This window comes from Parus major, chromosome 26, assembly GCF_001522545.3.
Source record: "Parus major isolate Abel chromosome 26, Parus_major1.1, whole genome shotgun sequence".
Lineage (NCBI taxonomy): Eukaryota > Metazoa > Chordata > Aves > Passeriformes > Paridae > Parus > Parus major.
In genome coordinates this window covers 34,579-54,733 of record NC_031795.1, presented here as the reverse complement: position 1 = coordinate 54,733, position 20,155 = coordinate 34,579, and the positions used below count along the sequence as shown (strand labels likewise).

At 59.9% G+C, this 20,155-nt stretch overlaps 5 protein-coding genes across 9 annotated transcripts in view; 4 read left to right on the top strand and 1 right to left on the bottom strand.

Moving 5' to 3' along the window:
* The window catches only part of CELSR2 (cadherin EGF LAG seven-pass G-type receptor 2), a 30,867-nt gene extending 29,755 nt beyond the window's left edge, over positions 1-1,112 (top strand). Inside the window, exon 35 of one of the 2 annotated variants that reach the window (XM_015650741.3) lies at positions 536-1,112. In XM_015650741.3, coding sequence (XP_015506227.1) covers positions 536-557 — 22 coding nt within the window. In that variant the 3' untranslated portion in view covers positions 558-1,112. Of the gene's footprint in view, positions 1-311 lie in introns of both variants that reach the window. The other variant, XM_015650740.3, reaches the window with a different exon arrangement.
* Positions 778-4,240, bottom strand: PSRC1 (proline and serine rich coiled-coil 1). Of its 3 annotated transcripts, none has more exons than XM_015650743.1 (7): positions 4,186-4,240; positions 3,089-3,126; positions 2,945-3,002; positions 2,192-2,543; positions 1,847-2,003; positions 1,598-1,768; positions 778-1,511 (listed from the first exon to the last, which is right to left on the bottom strand). In XM_015650743.1, exons 2-7 carry the CDS (start codon positions 3,102-3,104, stop codon positions 1,396-1,398), a joined length of 870 nt encoding a protein of 289 aa, XP_015506229.1. In that variant the 5' UTR covers positions 3,105-3,126; positions 4,186-4,240; the 3' UTR covers positions 778-1,395. The 3 variants fall into 3 exon arrangements, with proteins under 3 accessions (XP_015506229.1, XP_015506230.1, XP_033375781.1); XM_015650744.1 differs by having other exon boundaries at positions 4,181-4,220; XM_033519890.1 differs by lacking the exon at positions 1,847-2,003.
* A 153-nt stretch (positions 4,241-4,393) lies between these two features.
* On the top strand, positions 4,394-7,281 carry PPIL1 (peptidylprolyl isomerase like 1). Of its 2 annotated transcripts, none has more exons than XM_015650747.2 (4): positions 4,394-4,525; positions 5,722-5,876; positions 5,956-6,024; positions 6,999-7,281. In XM_015650747.2, the coding sequence occupies exons 1-4, from the start codon at positions 4,470-4,472 to the stop codon at positions 7,217-7,219; spliced, it is 501 nt and encodes a 166-aa protein (XP_015506233.1). In that variant the 5' UTR covers positions 4,394-4,469; the 3' UTR covers positions 7,220-7,281. The 2 variants fall into 2 exon arrangements, with proteins under 2 accessions (XP_015506233.1, XP_015506234.1); XM_015650748.2 differs by lacking the exon at positions 4,394-4,525 and adding an exon at positions 4,550-4,609.
* A 1,540-nt stretch (positions 7,282-8,821) lies between these two features.
* Positions 8,822-13,264, top strand: LOC117245538 (copine-5-like). Its single transcript, XM_033519930.1, has 6 exons — positions 8,822-9,420; positions 10,679-10,719; positions 11,306-11,352; positions 12,608-12,711; positions 13,061-13,100; positions 13,184-13,264. The coding sequence occupies exons 1-6, from the start codon at positions 9,338-9,340 to the stop codon at positions 13,262-13,264; spliced, it is 396 nt and encodes a 131-aa protein (XP_033375821.1). The 5' UTR covers positions 8,822-9,337.
* A 1,159-nt stretch (positions 13,265-14,423) lies between these two features.
* LOC107214748 (copine-5-like) lies at positions 14,424-20,144 on the top strand. Its single transcript, XM_033519917.1, has 11 exons — positions 14,424-14,565; positions 14,788-14,891; positions 15,100-15,204; positions 16,225-16,266; positions 16,563-16,638; positions 17,309-17,362; positions 17,443-17,504; positions 18,228-18,274; positions 18,961-19,142; positions 19,709-19,854; positions 19,922-20,144. Exons 1-11 carry the CDS (start codon positions 14,464-14,466, stop codon positions 20,142-20,144), a joined length of 1,143 nt encoding a protein of 380 aa, XP_033375808.1. The 5' UTR covers positions 14,424-14,463.
* Positions 20,145-20,155: the final 11 nt, after the last annotated feature.

Below are 20,155 nucleotides of genomic sequence, written 5' to 3'. Positions count from 1 at the left end.
GACCATTGGGTCACCCACTGAGTATTGGGGTGTCCACTGGTGGCCCATCAGGCCTAACAGCACTTGTTGGGTGTGTGTTAACTGTTCATGAGTGTCCATTGACCACCGGGTGCCCCTTTGGTCTAACAGTGCTCATTGGGTGCTGGAGTGCATGTTGGGTGCCCATTGACTGTCCAAAGGTGCCTATTGACCACTGGGTGCCCACTGGGTGGTGGGGTGCCCACTGAGTACCCCCTGACCACCCACAGGTGCTCAGGGCAGAGCTAGCACAGCAGCACTAACTAACTCTTCTCTCCCCCTCTACCCCCCAGATTTCTGTTTTTTAATTTTCTCCATTAACCCAAGGGGGCTAGGGGGACTCCCCCCCAACCCTCACCTCTCCATCTCCCACCATGGCTGGGTGCTGGGTGCTGGGGGGCACAGAGGGCACCCTGGCACCCATCTCCCCCATCACGCATCTGTCTGTCTTGTTTTTTATCCACCCCCACCCCCCGCTTTGTATCCACTTCCCCCATCTGTCCGTGCCCCCCACCAGGAGCGACGAGACCTCAATCTAATGGGGACCCAGCAGGCAACCCACACACTGTGCCAGGGACACCAGGACAGGGAGGGCACCAGGATGGTGGGGGGGACACACCAGGATTGGGGGCGTACAAGGACTGGGAGGACATCAGGAGGGGGCAGGGAGCCACATCCCCTCCCCCCCAGTGCACTTTGTATCCTTGCAGGGATTGGCACCTTGCAGGGGGGTAGCACAGGGTGCCCCTGTTTTCCCCCCATGATCACCCCCAGGCCCTTTGCCCAGCAGAGTGCTTTATTTAAAAAATACATGAAAATACAAAAATGGGAATTTATAACCAACTTCCCCTATTGTGCCAACCCCCCTGAAGGTGCCACCCATCCCATGGTGTGAACTTCCCCAGGTGGGGGGCATGTGGAGGGGGGACCAGTTGGGGGTTCAGGGATGTCTGGGGAACACCCCCTCCCCTGCCCAGGGGTGAGGCTCAGGTGGGGGAACCGAGGGATGGGTGTTGTGGGGTGAGGGACCCCTGGGTACTGGGGGATGTGGGGGGTTTCCTACTGCTGATTGGACCTTTTGTAATTAAAGCAAAACGCAGTGCATGCCTTGGCTCATCCCTGGGGAGGCCCGTGCCTCTCCCACCCCAACCTCAGCCGGTCCCCGGCGGTTCCAGCTCTGCCCTGCCTTGGCAGCCAAGGGGTTCCTTGGCTGTTCCCTGGGGGCCCCTGGCACTGCCTGCCTCCTTCCAAAACCTCAGTTCATCCGTAGGGTTGCCTTGGCTCTGCCCCTCCCAGCCTAGGTACCTTGGCTGGTACCTAGGGGGAGGTCTGGGTGCCCCCAGGGTCTCTGGGCGGGTGCAGGGTGGTTTGGGGGTGTCACCTCGGGGTGCTGCTCACCGCCGTCTTGCGTGGGGGCCGCAGGCGGGCAGGGGGGGGTCCTGGTTTGCACCCCGAGGCAGTAGTTGGGGGGGCTGCCCGTGCTGCCCCCACACCTGCAAAGGGGAGAGAAGCCATAGAGAAACTGAGGCATGGAGGAGGGGGCATCCCCTGTGACCCCCTAACCCCACTACATCCTTACCTCTGGGAGTGGGGGTCCTCCCACCCACTGCTGGAGTCCGAGGGGACACCTTAGGGAGGGCAGTGGGTGCAGGGGAACAGCCAGAGGGGACAGATGCGGTGGTGGTCCTGGCGTGGGGCTGGCGGCTGGAGGGCGGGCAGGGGACTGTACCCCTCCTTGCCTTTGGCTGACCTGGGGAGAAAGGGGGAGTTGGGGTATGGCCCAGGAACCCCTATAGCTGTGGTATTCCCATCCCCTTGCCATCACTACCTGCTGTCCCCCCCCGGGGGGGCTCTGACCTGCCCCGGGCACCAGCCCACTGCCCCTGGGGAGGGCACGGCCGGGAGGGGCCCACATGGCTGGTGGGGAGCCCCCTGGCCCCAGAGGGTCCCTTCACCGCTGCTGTGGAATTACGGCTGGGGGGTGCCTGAAAATAGAGGAGATATCACTCAGTGGGTGCCTCGCACCCAGAGGGCCTGGGGAGTTCATGATGACCCTTGGAGACAGGGGGCCACTCACTGCCCCCATCTAGGATGGGTTGGGGGGGGGGAATCTGGGCATTCAGCCCGGGTGGGACACAGCTACATTGGGACCCTACCCCTGGGTCTCACCTACCTCGGGAACGCTGGTGGCAGCAGAGGCCCCCGGGGGTTTGGCTGGGACGCGAGGGATGGGGGCAGGTCCCTGCGACTCCACGGTGGGCAGGAGTGCCCGCACCGGGCTGTCCTTCACCACGAAGGTCTGGCGGCGGGGGCTGCGGGGGGTGCCGGGGGGCGTGGCGGCGGGTCCCGGGGGGTCTCCAGGGGCGGGAGGGGGCAGGTGACACCCCTCCAACTGCGCCGCCAGGCGCGTGGCCTCCCGCACCATCTCTTCCAAACGGGCCCCGTGCAGGGGACTCCAGCGCCCGTTGCCGCCCTTGTGCCGGCACCCGCCGCCCGGGCTATCCTCATCCTCCTCTTCCTCCTGGCTTCAGATCAGGTGGGGGTAGGGGGAAAGGTGGTGTCAGCCCCCAACACCACTGCCAAGAAGTGGCAGGAGCCCCCCATGCCACCCAGGACACCATTCAGTGAGTGACACGTCCCCCAGGACCCCCAGAATCACATCTATGAAGGAGGTATGTCCACAGGACTCCCAGGACCCTGTTCGTGGGGTGACTTGTCCCCTAGGACCCCATCTTTGGGGTGTGTTGTCCCTTGTGGCCTCCAGGACCCCAACTGTGAGTTGCTACATCCCCCCCAACCCCATGCATGGGGTGACACGTCCCCAGGACATTGACAATGAGGTGCCATCTCCCCCTGTCCTCCATGTCCCATGCTATTCCCCATGTCCCCAGCTGTAAGGTGCCCTTTTCCTCCTACCCCTCTGTACCTGTCCGATGGGGACAGCACGCCAAAGTCGAAGCTCTCCTCGGTGACAAATCGAACATCTGGGGGGACACTGCAGATGAGCGCCAGCCTCCCCCCACCCCAGGGGGGGAAACACGGGGGACATGCAGCGCTGGCACTGCCGTACCTCGGTCGTCGGCCATTGCCTCGGAGCACCGGGGCCACCTGTGGGAGATGGGGGGGTCACCACTGACGCAATCGGGGTCCCCCACCCATGCCCCTACCCGCCCTCCATGTCCCCAACCCCCGCTGGCCCCCGGTGGCACCGGCCAGCGCGCGGGTGACACGGCCGGTGCCAGGCGCCGCCGGGCTCAGTGCCACCGGGATGGGGACAGGGATGGCTCCGCTGGCGCCAGTAGGCACCCCCAGCCCGAGTGTCCTCAGTGCCACAATAGGAGGTCCCAACCCCTCACCCTGATCCCTGAGAGTCCCCAGTGCCACCACGGTGGTACCCACTCCCTATCGGGGGGACCCCAGCCCAAAACTGAGGGGCTCCAACCCCATTGGGAAGTCGCAGCCCCACATCCGGGGGAACCCCTGTCCCACACCCACACCCCGATCCCGGGAGGCCCCCAGCCTACATTGTGATCCCCGGGGCATCCCAGCCCCACAGCCTGGGGACCCAGCCCCACATCTTGATCCTCAGGGGATCCCAGCTCCACACTAGAGGACCCCAGCCCCATACTGAGGGGTCCCAGTCTTGAATCCCGATCCCGAGCGGGTCCCATCCACATTCCTAGGCCTCCCAGCTCCCACGGCGATCAGACCCAAACCCCGATCCTGGGGGTCCAATTCCCACTCCTGGCTCCACTTCCCAGCCCCACACTGAAGGGTCTCAGCCCCATAATGGGACGATCCCTCCCCCACACCTAGGGAATCCCCCAGCCACGCACCCCCCCCAGCCCCGGAGACGCCAATTCCATATTGGGGGGTCCTAGCTCCAGTCTAAAAGGGTCCAACCCCGCCGACGAGTCTCAGCCCCGCATCTCAATCCGTTGATGACCCCAGCCCCACAATGAGAAAGTCCCAGCCCCCACCGGGGGTCCAGGCCTCCCAGCCCCAGCCCTGGGGGTCCTCAGCCCCTCACCCCGACCCCACGTCACCCCATCTCCGCATGGGGTGGTTTACCCCGCGCCCCGCGGCACCCCCGATCTCCCCGCAGGCTTCCCCTCTGCCCGGGGGTTCCGGTCTGCCCCTCGCCCCCCTCTCCCCCCACCACCTCACCGCCCCCGGCTCCCGCTCGCCGCGCGCGCCGAGGAGGCGTGGCCTAACTGAAGGGGCGTGGTCTCGTTCGAATTCCCCCTCCCCTTGCGGCTCAATCGCGGTGCGCCCGCCCCGGGCTCCGATTGGTCCGCGCCCCGTAAACCCCAACTCTGACTGGCCTATCTCCTCGCCTTTCGCCTCACGGATTGGCTCTCGTCCTCCCCGCGCCCCGCCCACCACCGGCTGGGGGCGTGGCCCGGAAGCGCGGCGACGGAGGGTCCTTCCGCCACCGGTGCCGCCGTAGCATGGCCGCCGTTCCGCCCGACTCCTGGCAGCCGTCCACCGTTTCCATGGAGACCACGTAAGGGGCAGGGCCTGGCCCCGGTACCGGCACCGGCACGGGAGCCCCCGCCCACCCCTGGTCCCGCCCCCTTCCGCGGCACTGGTAAATCGGTGTCCGCTCCCTCCCCCCTCGGCTTCTATGCAGTCACGGTGTTCCTGACTCCCCGGTCCTCCCGGTATGGGGCAGTCCCCGGTGTCCGTGAGCCCCCGGTACCAGGCAGACCCTGAATTCCACAGGTGCTAAGAAGCTCCCAGGGTCTCCGGAACGGGACAGCTCCGTTATCCCCCGGTATCAACCAGTCCTGGTTCCCGCCCCGGTACTAGAGAGCCCCTGGTTCCCCCCCGGTGTCCCCCATGGTGTTTGTAACCCCCAGGCCCCTCGGTACCAGGCAGATACCAGTGACCCGGTTAGCCCGAGTGTCTCCCAGTACTGCACAGAAACAGCCAGTCCTGGTTGTTTCCCCTGGCAGCGAGAGCTGTCCGTGTCTTCCTGGGGTTCCATTATTCCCCAGCACCTGCAGCCCCCATTGCCCCCCATCCCTTCTCACCTCTGTGGTCCCTGTCCCTGACTGACTCTGGGGAATGGGGGGATGGGGGGGTTACATTGAGGTGTTTCCTGGTACCCTTCCCGATCCTGTTCCCATTCCTAGTATTCCCATTTCCCATTCCCTGGGTGTACCTGCTGGTGCTGGAGCTGTACTAACAGCACAGCCCCCTGACTTTGGTCTGAAACTGGGGTTGGGGGTCACAGTGGGATGACCCTGCTCTGCAGCTGCAGAATTTACCATATAGGTGGAGGAATTTACAGCAAGGTGACCCACATCTCCTGTTTCCATTCCTGATGCTGTTCCCTTGTTCGCAATGTTGTTCCTGTTCCTGATTTTACCATTCCCAGGATGGGCTCTCCGGTGCTGGAGCTGTAGTGGCAGGCCAAGACCCTAGCTTTGGTCTGAAACTGCGTGTGGGAGTCACAGTGTGATGACCCTGTCTCCAGTTCCCATTTCCAGTGCTGTTCCCCATTCCTGTTCCTGCTGTTGCCATTCACAGAATGAGCCTGCTTGTGCTAGAGCTGCACTGGCAACACAGCCCCTGGCTTTAGTCTGATGCTGGGGATGTGGGTGTCACTTTGGGATGATCCCATTTCCTTCCCATTCCCATTACTGTTCCCCATTCCCGGTGCCTTTCCCATTCACACTACCTGTGTTCCCATTCCAGGATGGGCCCACTCGTGCTGGAGCTGTACTGGCAACACGCTCCCCGCACCTGCAAGAACTTTGCTGAACTGAGCCGCCGTGGGTACTACAATGGCACCAAGTTCCACCGCATCATCAAGGACTTCATGGTGCAGGGAGGGGACCCCACAGGTACCGGTGAGTACAGGCCTCTGAAATCTCCCTACGACCCTCCCTGGTGCCAGCGATTCCTTCTGACCCCTGAATTCACCTGCAGGCCGTGGTGGCGCCTCTATCTATGGGAAGCAGTTTGAGGATGAGCTGCACCCTGACCTGAAGTTCACTGGTGAGCGGGGCCAGCACTGGGAGAGCACTGGAGGGGTATACCCAGGAGCCAGGGACCCCACCTATAGCGGGGCAGGACCCCTGAGAACACACCTGTGGGATGTGATATCCCCTGTGTCCTCCTCCATGGGGTGACATGACTTCCAGCTCTCCAGTCATGGGTTGGTGTGTCTCAAGGTGGCTAGTCATGTGGTATGTCCTCCAGGACCCTGGCTGTGAGGTGGCATTTCTCTCCTGTCCCCACAGATCCCATCTATAGGGTGACAAGTCTGCTGTGTCCCCCAAACCCCCATTCATGGAGTGACATGACACCCAACTCATGGAGCTTTGCCATGGGTTTCCCTGTCCTCTATTTCCCCATTCCTGGTGTGATGTGTCCCTGTGTCTCATACACAGCAGGATTCTGGCAATGGCTAGCATGGGGCTGGACACCAACAGGATCCAATTCTTCCTCATGTCCCCTAAGACCTCTCTATTGGGTGACGTTTTCCCCATGACACTAGGACCTCAGCCATGGCTGAGACATGACATGTCCCTGAGACCCCATCCATGGGGTGGCATGTCCTCCATAGCCCCCAGTACCCCATCCCTTGAGTGGCATGCCCCCCCAAGTCTCTGGCCATAGCATGGCATGTCCTTCAGGGTGCCAGGACCCTTGGCCCATGTCCCACAGGCACTGGGATCCTGGTGATGGCCATTATAGGGCTGGACACCAATGGGAGCAACCCAAGACCAAGACCCTTCTGTCAGGTGACAGGTTACCCAGAAGTCTGGCCATGGAGTGACATGTCCCAAGGATCACAGCCATAAGATGACTCCCTCCAGTATCCCAGTCTTGGGGTGACATGTTTCCCGTGATACTGGGATTTTGGCCATGAGACAACATCCCCCATGGGATGACATCATGCTGGAACCTTGGCTGTAGGGTGACATGTCCCCTGTATCCATGTGGTGACATGTCCCCATATCTCACAGGTGCTGGGATCCTGGCAATGGCCAATGCAGGGCCGGACACCAATGGAAGCCAATTTTTCCTGACACTGGGCCCAGCACAGTGGCTGGATGGGAAGCACAGCATTTTTGGGAGGGTGTGCCAAGGAATGGGGGTGCTGGGGCGCCTAGCCATGGTGGAGACCAACTCCCAGGACCGACCTCTCGACGATGTCAAGATCATCAAGGCGTATCCCTCGGGGTAGGGGTGTGGGGTGCCCTCCCTCCAACATGTACTGCTTGTTTGTAATAAAAGAGGTTGGATGTAGTGGGACCCCCCCAGAGTGGTGGTTTTAGGGGGAGGTTGGGGAGGTGTCTTTGACATGTTGGGGGTTGTGAGCCCCGCCAAAGGGGTTTGTGGGTGCCTTTGGAGGGGCAGGTGTCTGTCCCTGGGAACATGGAGCTGCCAGTGGCCCCAGTTCCTGGGGGTGCAGAGTGGGTGCCACCAGTGGGTGCCCAAATTTACACCTGTTTGTGGTGACCAGGCTGGGTCCGTTGGTCTGACCCAGATGCCACGACTTTCCCAGAGGGAGTGGTCCCTGGCCACTGCGTAACCTCAGCGAGGGGGGCAGCCTGCGACTGCAAGTGATTTCAGCTCAGTGATTTCAGCTCTGCTTGCTAGGTTATCCTGGGCCGACTCAGAGACAGAGAGACAGGAGCGTCGTGGCAATTCCACAGAGACAGCCTTTATTGTCCAGCAGCTCTGCAAAGGGTAGCCAGGGACAGTGCCTCCCTCCTGAACTGGGCAGAAGCTGGGGTTTTTATGGGGGAAAGACAGGGTGGTTACCAGGGGGGAAAACCAATGGGTTACAAGAGATCAACATAGTTACCAAGGCATGGTGGGATACCTCACCATCTAAGGGATATCTCTCCAGGAGAAGGTTGTGATATGCTTATCCCAGTTCTCTCAGGGCACATTTCTCCATGGAAAACCCTCGGCAGGCTCGTATGTGTCCACACCTACTGTGTGGTGTCTACATGTCCTTAAAGTTTCCTGGAGCCTCCCGGAATGTGCCCCCACCATGGGCTTGTTGGATCACTGAGCTTTGGGTAGAAAGGGGGAATTGGTGCTGTCCCACTGGAGCGGGCTCCCCAGAAAGCACTGGGCACCCCTGAACTGGCAGTGGGGTCTGCATACTGGGTTCACCCCTGGCACTGGGTAACCCCCCAGCAATAGGTGTCCCCCCTGACTCCCAGTGCAGGACCTGGGACGGTACTGGGAGCTGCTGGGTGTTACTGGAAAGGGTGCAGGGAGCTACTGGGGGCATAGCAGAGGACTGGGGGACTCTGCGTCTGCAGTTGGTGGGGCTGTAGGGATAGTGGGAAGGTTCTGATTAAGGAGGAACTAGGGGGATTGGGGGCTCATCCTGAGGAGTGGGTGGTATGGAGAGTGTCACCATGGCACCGGGCGGCGCACCAGGAATATCGGAACCGTGCTGGGGCTAACGGGGAGGGAGCACCGGGGGTCCGGTCTGGGGGTGATCCCGGGGGCGGTACCAATGGTCCGTAGTGTACCGGAGGCAGCCTCGGGGGCAATCCCAGGGCAGCAGCAGTGGTCTTGGAGCGATCCCGAAGTTGATCCTTGGTACCCGCGTCCGGGGGGCACTGGGAATGGGGAGGCGGAGTGGGACACCGGGGGCGATGCGGGGGGCGGCACCGGACATCTGAGGGTGATGCCGGGGATCTGGGGACTATCCCGAGGACAGTATCGGGGATCCGGTACCAGGAATGGGGAGGCGGCCCCGAGGGCCGTGTGGGGGAGGTGCCGGTGGTCAGGGGAGGTACTAGGATTTGGCGTTGATCCTGGAGCGATCCCGGGAATATGGCGGGGGGATCCCGAGGACAGTAGTGAGCTTCCAGTGGGGAACTGGACTATGGAGGCAGCTCTGGGGATGATGCGGGAGGCATCCCGGAGATCTGGGGGCGATTCCGAGGCGGAACCAGAACCGTCCCATGCGCCCGGGTGGTACAGGGAATTTGGAATCAGGCCCGGAGGCGGTGCGGGGGTAGATCCCAGGAATCTGGAGGTGATTCCGAAAATTTCGGGGCGATCTCGGGGGCAATATAGGGGGTCCATGGCGGTATCAGGAAAGGGGAGGCGGCCTCGGGGGCGACTCCGGAGGCGGTGCCGGGAATCGGAGGGCGATTCCAGGGGCGGTCCCGAGCCGGTCTCGGTATCCCCGCTGGCGGTCCTGAAGAAGACTCCGGGGCAGTCCCTCGGCCGGGGCTGGTGCCAGGAGCCACGGGCGGTGCCAAGGGCAGTCCCGGGGCGGAGCTGATCGCGATCGCGGTGCTGGTGTCGGGGCAACGACGGAGCCCGGGACATGGCGGGCCTGAGCTCCCCGGAACCGAGCACCGGCCCCGGTCCCGTCCCGGCCACTCGCGTGGAGCTCACGGTGTCCTGCAGGTAGCGGGGCCGCGGCGGGAGCCGGCACCGAGGAGCGGGGGCGCGGGGAGGCGCTGGGAGGCACTGGGGAGCAGCGGCAGCTGGCGCGTTGAAAGGTGCTGGGAGGCACTGGGTTGGTTGCGCTGTGGTGTAGCGGTAGCTGCCGTTGGAGGGTGCTGGGATGCACAGAGAGGCACTGGGAAGCACTGGGAAGCACGGGGGAGCGGCGTTTGGAGGGTGCTGAGGTGCACGGTGATGCACTGAGATCCCCTGGGATGCACTGGGAGGCACTGGAATGCACCGGAGAGTGGGAGCAGTTTGTGGTGTGAATTGCTGGGATGTACTGGAATGCACTGAGATGCCCTGGAAGGCACCGGGAGACACTAGGGGACGGGGAGCAGTCGGCATTGTAGAGCACTGGGGAGGCACTAGGGAGGCAGGCAGCTAGCGCTGGAGGCACTGAAATGCATTAGGAGGCACTGGGATTCACTGAGAGACACTGGAATGTTCTGGGAGGCATTGGGGAGCACGGGAAGCACAGGGAGTGTTGGGTATGGGGACGCAGGGGCACTGGGTGAGCCAAGGGTGCTGAGGGTGCGGGTGTATGGGGAACCGGGGAGGCATTTGGAGGTCTCTGGGAGTGGGTGCAGGGAGGTCAGGTTTGGGGGATTCTGGGGATGCAGGGAGGTAATGTTGGACCCTGTATCCCCTGCACCCCCTGTATCCCTTGCCCACCCTGAAACTCCCTGGGCCACACTGCACCTTGTACCCACTCGTAGCCTGCAGCCCCTGTACCCTCCCTCTGTAATCTGAGGTCTCTCTTTGGTGTCCTGACATATAGTTGTGCCCCAACACATGGCACTCTAACATGTGTCATGCTGTGCACCCTGTGCAGATGTGTCTGTGCACCCCAATGTGTTTTGTGGGGCACATCTGGAAGTGCACCATAACACCCAAGCATGCCCACCAACACCTGGCCATGCTCACCAACACCCTGCTGCGTGCCCTGACACATGGTTGAGCCCCCCAGCACATGGCCCCCCAACATGTGGCAGACATGCTTTGAACCCAAAACCATGTCCTGGGGCACACCCTGCCACGCACCGTGTCACACAACTAGGCATGACCCAACATGCGGCTCTGCACCTCAGGATGTGTTCTGAACATCTGAACACATAAGGGATACACAGTCACAGGCACAGCCAGATGCTCACACTCACAATCACTCACACACATGCACACAGATGCACACTCACACTCACTCCCCCTTGCCCCCCAGGCAGCTTCTGGACAGGGACACCTTCTCCAAATCGGACCCACGTGAGTGGGGCAGGGGGGATGGGGGGTGTATTTTAGGGTCTTTGGGGATGTTTTGGCTCTTGGGTGTTTTGGGGAGTCTCTGGGGGGGCTTGGGGTTTCTGGGGGTTTTGGGGTCTCAGGGGATGTTTAAATCCCTGGGGCGATTGGGGGTCTCTGGGGGGTTGGGGGGGTCTCTGAAGTATTTTGGAGGAAACTGAGGGTTTTAGGGGTCTCCGGGACTATCAGTGCCTCTGAGGAGTGTTATGGCCTCTGGGGGTTTTTGGGGTCTCTGAGGTGTTTTGGGAGATCTCTGGGATTGTTGTGATTCTATAAGGCTTTGGGGGTCTCAAGCATATTTTGGAGGGTTCTGGAGGTGTTGGGAACTCTGGGGAGTGTTGGGATCTCTGGGGGTTTTGGGTGTTCTTTGGGGATTTTAGAGGCCTCTGGGGGATTTGGGGAGCCTCTGAGGTGCTTTGGGGGCTCTCTGGGGGAGTTTTGGGAGTCTCTGGGAATGTTGTAATCTCTAAGAATTTTGGGGTCTCTGGGGTGTTTTGGTGGGTCTCTGTGGGTGCCTGCCCCCCCTCCCCCTCTCCCCCTCTCCCTGCAGTCTGTGTGCTGTACACGCAGCGTCCTGGCAGCCACCAATGGCGAGAGGTGAGTGACCCAGTTGGTGGGGGACAGCTCATCAGCATGTTATGCTGTGCTCAGCTGGCCAATTGGCATGTTAGGTTGCACTCAGGCAGCTAATGAGGATATTGGGGTGCTAGCTGGCCAACCAATCATCAGCATGTTGGGGCAATGAGCAGTCAGCATGTGTGTGTGCCAACCAGATGGCCAGCCATCATGTCAGGGGTAATGGCAGGCAGCCAGCCAAGCAGCATGTAAGATTCTGGCTTATCAGCATGTTGGGGTGATGGGCAACTGGCCAATCAAGGTGTTGGGGTGCTGGGCAGGTGACCAATGAGCAGGTCAAATTCTGGCCAACCAGCATGTTGGGGTTCCAATCAGTTGGCCAGTCACCAGTGAGCAATCAGCATCTTCAGCTGCAGCACCTGGAAAATGAGCAGCTACCCAGTCAATGCCAGGGGGCAGAGTGATCGGCCAACCAGCATCCTGGGGATCTGGGGAGCATGTTGAGGTGCTGGGCAGCCAGCCAATCAGATGTCGGCATTCAGCCAGGCCCTGCTCCCTGTAATTAACAGGGTGTTAATTGCGGGCTAGTGAGCAAGGGGTGGAGTAGGGGGTGGGGGCAGCCCCACTGGCACAAAGCAGCACAAAGCAGCACCTGGGTCCGCCCCTTTCCCACGCATGTCCCCACATGTGCCCCGGCCCGGGCTCACTTCCCACCCTTGCCACGCCTCCTCTGCCCACATGTGTCCTTATGTCCCCAATCTCATGTCCTTGTGTCCTCATATTGCTGTGTCCCTGTACCCTCATGTTCCCACATCCCTAACCCCATGTCCACATGTTCTCACTGTGTCTCCATCTCACTGTGTCCCCATATCTGTGTGTTCCCATGTCCACATTCTCATCTCCCACTGTCCCCCATCCCCATGCCTCCACCCTCACTCCCATGCCCCCATTTTCACACATCCCTGTGTTCCCATGTCCTCATTTCCCCATGTCTCCATCCCTATGCCCCCATGTCTCTGCATCTCCATGTCTCCATACCACTGTGCCCACATCACCACATGTACCCCCATCTCCCATGCCCATGCTCTTGTGCTCCCATGTCCTGTGTTTCTATGTTCCCATCCTTATGCCCCCATGTCTCAGCATCTCTATGTCCCCATCTCTGTGTCCACACCACCTCATCCCCATGTCCCCATGTCCTTGTATCTCCATGTCCCTGTCTACACCCCATGTTTTCCTGTCACCCCATTACCCCCACTGTCCCCACATCCCCCAGTTTGGCCGGACTGAGGTCATCGACAATTCCCTGAATCCTGATTTCCTGCACAAGTTTGTCCTCGATTATTGCTTTGAGGAGCGGCAGAACCTGCGCTTTGACTTGTGAGTGGCCCCTGTGGCCTCGGTATCACCCCCAGTGTCACCCCCCTGTCCCCCAGGATCACCCCCTGGCCACCCTGGCACAGCCCCCCAGAGTGTCCTTTTCCCCATCCTTGTTCTGTCCCCATTCCTGGACCATCCCTATCCTATCCTATCCTCACCCTGTCCCATCCTGTCCCTATCCACATTCCATCTCTGTCCATTCCATTGTGTCCCTATCCCATCCTGTCCCTGTACCATCCTTGTCCCATCCTATCCCTATTCTTTTTTCCATCCCATCCCTGTCTCCATCCCTGTCCCATCCAAGGCCCCCTGTTCCTGTTCCATGCCCACATGTCCCCTCTGCCCCCAGGTATGATGTGGACTCCAAGAGCCCTGACCTCTCCAAGCATGTAAGTGCAGGATCAGTCCTGCTCCTCTGGCCTTCCTGGGATGGGCATCTCCATGGTGACACCCAATGTCCCTGATCATGCAGGATTTCCTGGGCCAGGCATTCTGCACCCTGGGGGAGATTGTGGGTTCAGCTGGCAGCCGCCTGGAGAAACCCCTGACGTGAGCCCTCCTCTTTGCCCCCGTGTCCCTGTGTCCCCAGTGTCCCCAGGTCCCACCCCAGTGAATGTGAGCCCCTCTTGTGCCCCGGTGTGCCCGTGTTCCTCCTAGAGAAGCCCCTGACATTAACCACCCCAGCCCCAGTGTCCTCATGTCATTCCCACCCACCCACCCCCGGGAAACCGTGTGTGTGAGCCTCCACTGTGGTCCAGTGTTCCCAAAGTCCCCAGGGTCCCCATGCCCCCCACTGGAGAAACCCCTGATGGTAGCCCCCCTCAGCCCCAGTGTGGGGTCCCTATGTCTCTGACCCAGAGAAGCCCCAAACTTGAGCCACCTTGCCCACAGATCCCAATGTCACCATGTTCTCTCCCATGGAGAAGCCCCTGACATGAGTCCTGCCTGTGCCCCAGTGTCCCTGAGGTGACCATGTCCCCTTTGGACAACCCTGGGTTTCTCCAAAACCAAGAGAAAAGGAAACCGGGAAACACAGTGTACCAAACCCAGTGGGCCCATGTCTCCCCCTGGAGAAGCCCTTGACATGAACCCCCCTGGCCTCAGTGTCCCCAGTGGTCCCAAAGTTCCCTCCCCAGACAAGTCCCTGTGACATGAGCCCCCACCCCGGTCCCCATGTCCCCATGTGTCCCTGGGTCCCATTTGGTATGCCAAAAGTGGAACTTTGGCAGACTGGCTTTTCTTTTTTTTTCAGGGGGGCGGTTGGCTTTTGGCAGGAAAGGGGTCTGGCCTTTTGGTGGGGTTTAATGGGTCTGGCTTTTATTGGGGTGGTGGCTTTTGGAGGCAATGTGGGTTTGGGGGATCTGGATTTTGAGGGATCTAGCTTTTGGAGGAGTCTGCATTTGGAGGGATCTCACAATTTTGCAGTTGGCTTTTTTGGGGGTATTTTGTTTTGTGGGAATTTTTGGGGGGTTGAATGTCTTTTGGGGACTGGCCTTTTTGAGGGTAGAAACAGCTTCTTTTTAGGGGTGCTGAAATCGGGGGGGTGGGCGGCTGGGGTTTCTTTTGTAGACCTCCTTTTATTGGGAGGGGGGGCTTTTTCTTGGGCGGGGATCCCCTCCATCATCCTTCAGCATGTGTTCCTGCAGGATGGGGACAGTCACCATGCACCCCCGGGGCAGGAGACCCACCCCAGCCGCCTCCAACGGGTAAGTTTTGGGGTGCCCAGTGTGTGGGGAACACCCCCAGAACACCATGTGTGCCCCCGCCATGCTCACATCCCATCCCAGCAGTGACATTCTGGGGAAGAAGTGCGGCACCATCATACTCCTCGCTGAAGAGTTGGGAAACTGCCGGGTGAGCTGCAGCAGGGCAGGGGCGGGGGGATCTTGGGGACCCTGCAATATTAGGGGTGGCTGAGACACCCTAGACCGCATCCCAGAGAAGAAGGCTGTTTATCCCCACACTTTATTCTGCCTATCTGGGATCCTTCCTTCCCTCATGGAGCAGCCACCCCGCAGGATACAACCTCTGAGGGGGGTGCAGGGTGGATGACCGCCCCTCGATTCCACCCCTCAGGATGTGGCCACACTCCAGTTCTGCGCCAACAAGCTGGATAAGAAGGATTTCTTTGGAAAATCTGACCCCTTCATGGTCTTCTACCGCAGCAACGAAGACGGGACGTGAGCGACCTCCCCCTCAAAACCGCAGTGACCCTCTCACGCCTCATGGGAGGGCTCAGCCCCAGAACAGGACCTCTATGTCCCCATGGGCTGGCATTGGCGAGGGGTGAAAAAAAAAAAATCCTCACTGCACTGTAGGGGTGACAGACTGGGGGAGTGTTGGGATGGGGGAGTGACCCCCCTTGTGCTCCTCTTGTCCTCTCCCCAGTTTTACCATCTGCCACAAGACGGAAGTGGTGCGGAATACACTGAACCCTGTCTGGGCAGCCTTTGCCATTCCTGTGCGTGCCCTCTGCAACGGGGACCATGACCGGTGAGTACTGGGGGACTGGGACACCCTGCACCCCCTCTTTGTCCCCAAAGATCTCCTTCCCCCTTTTCTCTCCATCTAGGGTCCACTAGGGCATCCCCTTCCCTCATCTCTGTCATACCCAGGGATATTGGGATACCAGGGTCATACCCTGCACTCCCATCTCTGTGGTCCTCTGAACCCCATGGTGCCCCAGGATGCCGTGCAACCCCATTCCCTGTCTCTATGGTCCTCTAGGACCCCCTTCCCCCTGTCCCCTCATCTCTATGGGCCCCCAGGAACCCCTTTTCCTTCTTTCCCTCATCTCCCAGGTCCTCCAGGAACTCCTGCACCCCATGTCCCCATCTCTATGGTACCTCTGGACTTCTAGACCCCCTATCACTCTATGCCCATGGTACCCTAGGACCACCTTTCCCTCTCACTATGGTCCCACAGAATCCCTTCCCCTGTGTCTGTGGTACCCCAGGACCCTTTTTACACCCTTCCCCCCATCTCTGTGGTCCCAAAGACCCCTGCATCTCCTTCCCCATCTCTGTGGTACCTCTGCAACCCCTGCAGTCCTTCCACCCTCTCTGCGGCCCCTTGAGAACCCCTTCCCCCCATCTCTGTGGCCATCTGAGACCCTCAGAACCCCTTTCCCCATCTCTGTGGTACCAGTAGCACCCACCCCCCTTCCCCAGTGTTATCTGCTTTTGCCTCAGTTTACCCATCTGGGCAATGGGCATCACAGCTCTCACCAAGCCATCCCCCCCATCCAATCCCAAAACAGTGTCACAAGCTGCTGCCCTGGCAAACATCTCCTCACGCAGCTTTGGCCCCGTGTTGGACGTTGCTGTGGCAACAATGGATAAAAATATCCAAACGAGGAGGAGAAGGAAGCAGGAAAAAGCCCACAGAGGCATCAAAACAAATCCCACGGGGAGTGGGGGGGTTGTGTGTGATGGGCCCCTGGGGAAAAGGGAGGATGGGATTTGGGGGTGTTGGGGGATGTTGGTGACCCCCCCCTCCCCCCATGCTTTGCAGAGCCATCAAGGTGGAGGTATATGACTGGGACCGTGATGGCAGGTGAGCTGTTTGTGATCCTGGGGACCCCCTGGGGACCCCTTGGACCTGCACCTGCACCTCATGGTGACAGAGACTCCCTGAATGATGGGGACCCCCTCACCCCTGTGTCCACAGAGAGATGGAAATCCTCCCCCTAGGTGATGGGAATCCCCCCTGACTATTTGGGACTCCCTGGTTGATGGGAAACTTCCTGGGCAATGGGAAACCCCCCATCCCCACAGCCCTGAGTGATGGGGATCCCCCTGGGTAATGGGAACCTCCCTAACCCCACTGATGAAGAACCACTCGCCTTGCAGCCACGACTTCATTGGGGAGTTCACCACCAGCTACCGGGAGTTGGCGCGAGGCCAGAGCCACTTCAATGTGTATGAGGTATGGGGGAATGGGTACATGGGTGGTGGGGAGCACGGTCCTGCACCCCTCTGTGGGGGTCACAGTCCCACTGCAGCACCTCCAGGGGTTATGGTCCCCAGGGTCCCTCTCTCTGCTACACCTCTGGGTGCCAGGGTCCCTGTGTGTGTGCTACATACCCCAGGGTCCCCATGATGCAGTCCTGGGGTGTTACAGTCCCCAGAGTCCTTCCCAGCATTGTACACTGATGTGTCATGTACCCAAGGATCCCCCTCCTGCACTCTGAGGTGTCATGGTGCCCAAGGTACTCATGCTGCAGACAATAGAGGTTTACAATCTCTAGGATTCCCTGTACTAAAGCCCCACACTTCACCCCTGGAGTGTTATGGTTCCCATGCTGCACCCTGGCGTGTATCACCCACAGCTGCTCCCTTGAGGGTCCCCAGCCCCTGCCATGGATCTCCAGCTACACTACAATCCCCAGGGTCCCCACATGCACCCCTGGGTGTCACAGCCCACCATGTGCTCTTCAAGCTCCCTCTCTGCACCTCAGCACAGTGCTCCCACTGCTGCTCCCCAGTACATTCTGTGCCCCCCTGTGCCCTGGGATGTGACAGTCCCTTACACTGCTCTCTGGGGCCCCCTGTCCCTGTGAGAAGCAGCCCCCTTCCCTCCCCTCCCATCCCTGCAGGTGGTGAACCCCCGGAAGAAGATGAAGAAAAAGAAGTACCTGAACTCGGGGACAGTGAGGATGGGGATGTGCAGAGGTGGGGGACGCAGAGGGTGTGGGCACTTCCTCCCCTGAGACCCATGTCCCCCCCACAGGTAACACTGCTTTCCTTCACTGTGGAGGCTGAGCACACCTTCCTGGACTACATCAGGGGCGGGTGAGCAGGGGGTCCCCAGCACCTCAAGCTGCACTTTTGAGGGTCCTGAACATCCCCAGCTCCTTCCTTGGGGGTACCCAGCACCCTAAGCTGCTCCCTCAAGGGCAGGGAATCCCCAACACTCCCAGCCTCTACTTCACTGGCAGGGGTGTCCCCTGGACCCTTATCTCCTCCCTTGGAGGTCTCCAGTACCACTGTTGCTCCCTCGGAGATGTGGGGTGGGGTGTTCTGCTAAGTTGTTCCTCAACTCCTTTTGAGATCCCCAATACCCCTAGTTTCTCCACTGGGGGTCGTCAGCACACCTAGCTCCTCCATTGGCGGTCTCAGCAACTCCACCCAGATGCTTTCTTGGGGGCAGGCCATCCCTATCACCCACAACCACTTCATTGGTCATCCCCAGAACCCAGAATTGCTCCCTTTGGAAGTCTCCAGCACTTCTAACAGCTCCCTTTGGGGTCCCCAGCACCACCGTCTTCTCCACTGGGGGTCCTCAGCACCCCCACACAGATGCTTCCTCATTGGCAGGGGCACCCCAGTACCCCAAATTGGTCATCTGGGGGGTCCCCAGCACCCCCAGCCCCTCCCTTAGGTGAAGCATGGTGACAGTGCAGGGACACTTGAGGGTCCTCTGAATTGGGGGATGGGTGTACCCACTCCAGCCTGTGGCCCCAGGGGTGTCCCTGAACACCCCCTGTGCCACCCCAATGCCACTTTACCCCCCAGGACCCAACTGAACTTCACAGTGGCCATCGATTTCACGGCATCCAATGGCGAGTAGGGGGTTTGTCCCCCCAAGGGGGGATTTATTTGAGACAGCTTGAGACAGTTGTAACCAGTTTAGTGTCATGGTGGTGTCATCCTTGTCACTGATTTGGGGACATGGTGTTGTCCTTGTAGTTGTGCTGGGGACATGGTCCTGTCTCCCTTGTCACTGGGTTGGGGTCATGATGGCATTGTCCTTGTGGGTTTGGGGTCATGGCAGTGCTATTTTTGTCACTGTGTTGGTACAAGGGTGTCGTATTTGTCACCAGCTGTCACTGGGTTGGGGATTTGGTACCATCATCATTGTCATTGAATTTGGGACAGAGTGGTGCCATTCTTGTCACTGGGTTGGGGTCATGGCAGTGTCATTCTTGTTACTGTGTTGGTTCCATGGTGGTGTCATCCTTGTCACCAGCTGTCACCAGGCTGAGAATGTGGTGGCATCACCCTTGTCAACAAGTTTGGAATATGGCAGTGTCACCCTTGTCACTGGTTTGGGGACACGGTGGCATTTGGAGACATGGTGGGATCATCCTTGTCTTTGTCACCATGTTGGGGATGCCATCATCCTTGCCACTGGGCTGGGGCCATAGTGGTGCCATGGTTGTGGGAATGTTGGCGGTGTTTTGGGGTGCTTGGCAGATATAACAGTGCTGGGGAGGCTGTGGAGGTGCTGAGCCCCATGCCTGTGCAGGGAACCCCTCGCAGCCCACGTCCCTGCACTACCTGAGCCCCTTCCAGCTGAATGCCTACAGCCTGGCACTGCGGGCTGTGGGGGACATCATCCAGGACTACGACAGTGACAAGATGTTCCCAGCCCTTGGCTTTGGTGCCAAGGTCCCTCCGGATGGGCACGTGTCCCATGAGTTCCCACTGGTGAGGGGCCAAGGCGGGATAGGACTGTGGATGAAGGGTGGTGTCCTTGTCAGCCAGTTGGGGACATGATGGGATCATCTTGTCACATTGTTTGTGACACAGTGGTATCATCCTTGTCCTTGGGTTGCGGCTGTGGTGGTGTCATCCTTGTCACTGATCTGGGGCCAGGGCAGCATCATCCTTGTCACCAGATTAGGAATGTGCTTGGTGTTCTCCTTGTCACCAGTTTGGGTACATAGTGTGTTTGGGTTGGGTCTGGACTGGGGATGTGCTAGTGTCATCCTTGTTTTGGGTTGGGAACGTAGTGGAATCATCGTTTTGTCACTGGGTTGGGGCCATGGCAGTGTCATGCTTTACAGTGAGTTGGGAATATGTTGGTGTCTCCCTTGTCACTACATTGTGGGCATAGTGGGATTATCCTTGTTAGCATTTGGGGGCCATGGCACTACCATCCTTGTCTGTGGGTGGGGTCTGTGGTGTCACCCTGTCCATAGGTGGAGGCCTTGGTGCCACCGTGGTCCTGGTGACCCCATCACTAGGGTGTCAGAGGGTCTGTCTGACACTAGGGTCTGTCACACTGTCAGAATGGGGATGCATCAAACCCAGCGTGCTGTGGCATTGCGGGGGTGCTGGAGGCTTATCAGCGCAGCCTGCGCCGTGTCCAGCTCTATGGCCCCACCAACTTCGCCCCTGTTGTCAACCATGTTGCCCGGTAAGAGGGGCCCCGTGCCCTGGGATGGGGTCCCTGAACCCCCCAGCGTCATACAGGGTTCCCCCAGCTCGGCGGCCATGGTGCTGGATGGGTCCCAGTACTTCGTCCTCCTCATCATCACCGATGGTGTCATCTCTGATATGGCCCAAACCAAGGAGGCCATTGTCAATGTGAGACCCTCGTGGTGGCACTGGGGCAAGTGGTGGCGACCCTGGGTGCTGGGAGTGGGGAACCTGGGACCCTTGGGTGATGGGGGCAGTGGGGAGGGATTGAGACCCTTGAGGGGGTAGGAAAGGTTGGG

Coding starts and splice junctions, on each gene's coding strand:
- PSRC1 (XM_015650743.1), bottom strand. Junction 1,769..1,846: donor CCCCCGGGGGGGGACAGCAG/GTAGTGATGGCA, acceptor CTTTCTCCCCAG/GTCAGCCAAAGGCAAGGAGG. Junction 1,512..1,597: donor GAGGACCCCCACTCCCAGAG/GTAAGGATGTAG, acceptor TCCCCTTTGCAG/GTGTGGGGGCAGCACGGGCA.
- PPIL1 (XM_015650747.2), top strand. CDS start 4,470: ATGGCCGCCGTTCCGCCCGACTCCTGGCAGCCGTCCACCGTTTCCATG. Junction 4,526..5,721: donor ACCGTTTCCATGGAGACCAC/GTAAGGGGCAGG, acceptor TTCCCATTCCAG/GATGGGCCCACTCGTGCTGG. Junction 6,025..6,998: donor CCCTGACCTGAAGTTCACTG/GTGAGCGGGGCC, acceptor CATATCTCACAG/GTGCTGGGATCCTGGCAATG.
- LOC117245538 (XM_033519930.1), top strand. CDS start 9,338: ATGGCGGGCCTGAGCTCCCCGGAACCGAGCACCGGCCCCGGTCCCGTC. Junction 9,421..10,678: donor GAGCTCACGGTGTCCTGCAG/GTAGCGGGGCCG, acceptor CTTGCCCCCCAG/GCAGCTTCTGGACAGGGACA. Junction 13,101..13,183: donor GCCCTGACCTCTCCAAGCAT/GTAAGTGCAGGA, acceptor CTGATCATGCAG/GATTTCCTGGGCCAGGCATT.
- LOC107214748 (XM_033519917.1), top strand. CDS start 14,464: ATGTGTGCCCCCGCCATGCTCACATCCCATCCCAGCAGTGACATTCTG. Junction 17,363..17,442: donor AGTACCTGAACTCGGGGACA/GTGAGGATGGGG, acceptor TCCCCCCCACAG/GTAACACTGCTTTCCTTCAC. Junction 17,505..18,227: donor CTGGACTACATCAGGGGCGG/GTGAGCAGGGGG, acceptor TTTACCCCCCAG/GACCCAACTGAACTTCACAG.